Raw genomic sequence first — 1,103 nt, 5'->3', positions numbered from 1 at the left:
CGAGCAGACGCCCCCCCCCCCCCCGCCGGTCTCCCTCCCGGGGGGAAGGCCGCCCCGAGCTTGCATGGGGAATGGCGTTTCTCCGCTCGGGGGCGTACACGCACACCGGCGGCCGGTCGCGCACGACGGGGGCCTCCCTGCCTGCGTCATCCGCGGCGCGGCTCGCGCCCAGTGCCCCACCGCAGGGCTCCAGGTTGTGCGTCTGTCTATCTGTGCGTCTGTCTGTCTGTGTGTGTGTGTGTCGCGGGCCCCGGGCTCAGGCCGAGCCGGCCCTCGTGGGAGGTGGTGGTGCCCGGCGTAGGCCCTCGGCGCGCTCTTCGGGCCTGCGCGGGGCGTGCCCTCTCGCCGCACACAGCCGGGCGTGTCTGGATAACAAGCATCACCATGCTGACCGATGTTTTGGTTTCCGCCGGGCCTGGTGCCCCCCGGCCCCCCCCCCCCGGTCCGGGCCCCCGACGCGCCCGGCGGGGAAGCCGCCCCGCCCGCCGGCAACCATACACATGGACACAGCGGGGGCGCGTGGGCACGGCGCGGCGGCGGCGGCGGCGCCGCCGCCGCCGCAGGGGCAGCCCGGCCGAGCAGCGCACCCGCGCATTGCGCCCCCCATGTCGGGCCCAGGCCTGACGTTGCACGCAATCGGTCGGCCCGGACCGGGCGCGGAGGACCCGCACGGAGGGCAGGCCCGGCCCGGGTGCCGCACACAGGGCGGCCGGCCGGCGCGCGGTGCGGTGTACGCCCGGCCCCGGGTGGGGGCGTGTGCGGCACCGGCACCGGCGCGGTCCTCTCCGTCACCCTGTGCGCCGGCCGCCCCGCCGGAGGACCCCGGGTGGTCTCCCTCGGGCCGCCGCACCGGGGCCGGGGGGGGGGGGGGGGGGCACATACCAGAGTCCCGGACCCAGGGCACCCAGCGGAGGAGGGCCTCGGCCGGGCGGTCAACGCCAAAAGGGCCATCGCCTTGGCGCGGGGCCCGGCGGAAGATCTGCAGGACCCCGGGATGTCGGGGCCCGTTGGGCGCCGCCGCATTGGGGATCAGCGTTCGGACCGAAGCGACTACGCCATACTCCGAGATGGGGGGCGCCATGGTGGAGGAGGGGGAGGGGGAG

The 1,103-nt window shown here is 77.2% G+C and overlaps 1 protein-coding gene across 1 annotated transcript; it reads right to left on the bottom strand.

Annotated features, from left to right (window-relative positions):
* Positions 1–788: 788 nt before the first annotated feature.
* Positions 789–1,081, bottom strand: H696_06378 (hypothetical protein; the record flags this gene model as incomplete). The annotated part of the gene is made up of 2 exons (XM_009500118.1): positions 789–793; positions 883–1,081. The coding sequence occupies 2 exons, from the start codon at positions 1,079–1,081 to the stop codon at positions 789–791; spliced, it is 204 nt and encodes a 67-aa protein (XP_009498393.1).
* Positions 1,082–1,103: the final 22 nt, after the last annotated feature.

Source organism: Fonticula alba (assembly GCF_000388065.1).
Source record: "Fonticula alba strain ATCC 38817 unplaced genomic scaffold supercont2.185, whole genome shotgun sequence".
NCBI classification, from domain to species: Eukaryota; order Rotosphaerida; family Fonticulaceae; genus Fonticula; species Fonticula alba.
The sequence above is the reverse complement of the archived record's forward strand: the minus strand, read 5'-3'. Positions and strand labels throughout refer to the sequence as shown.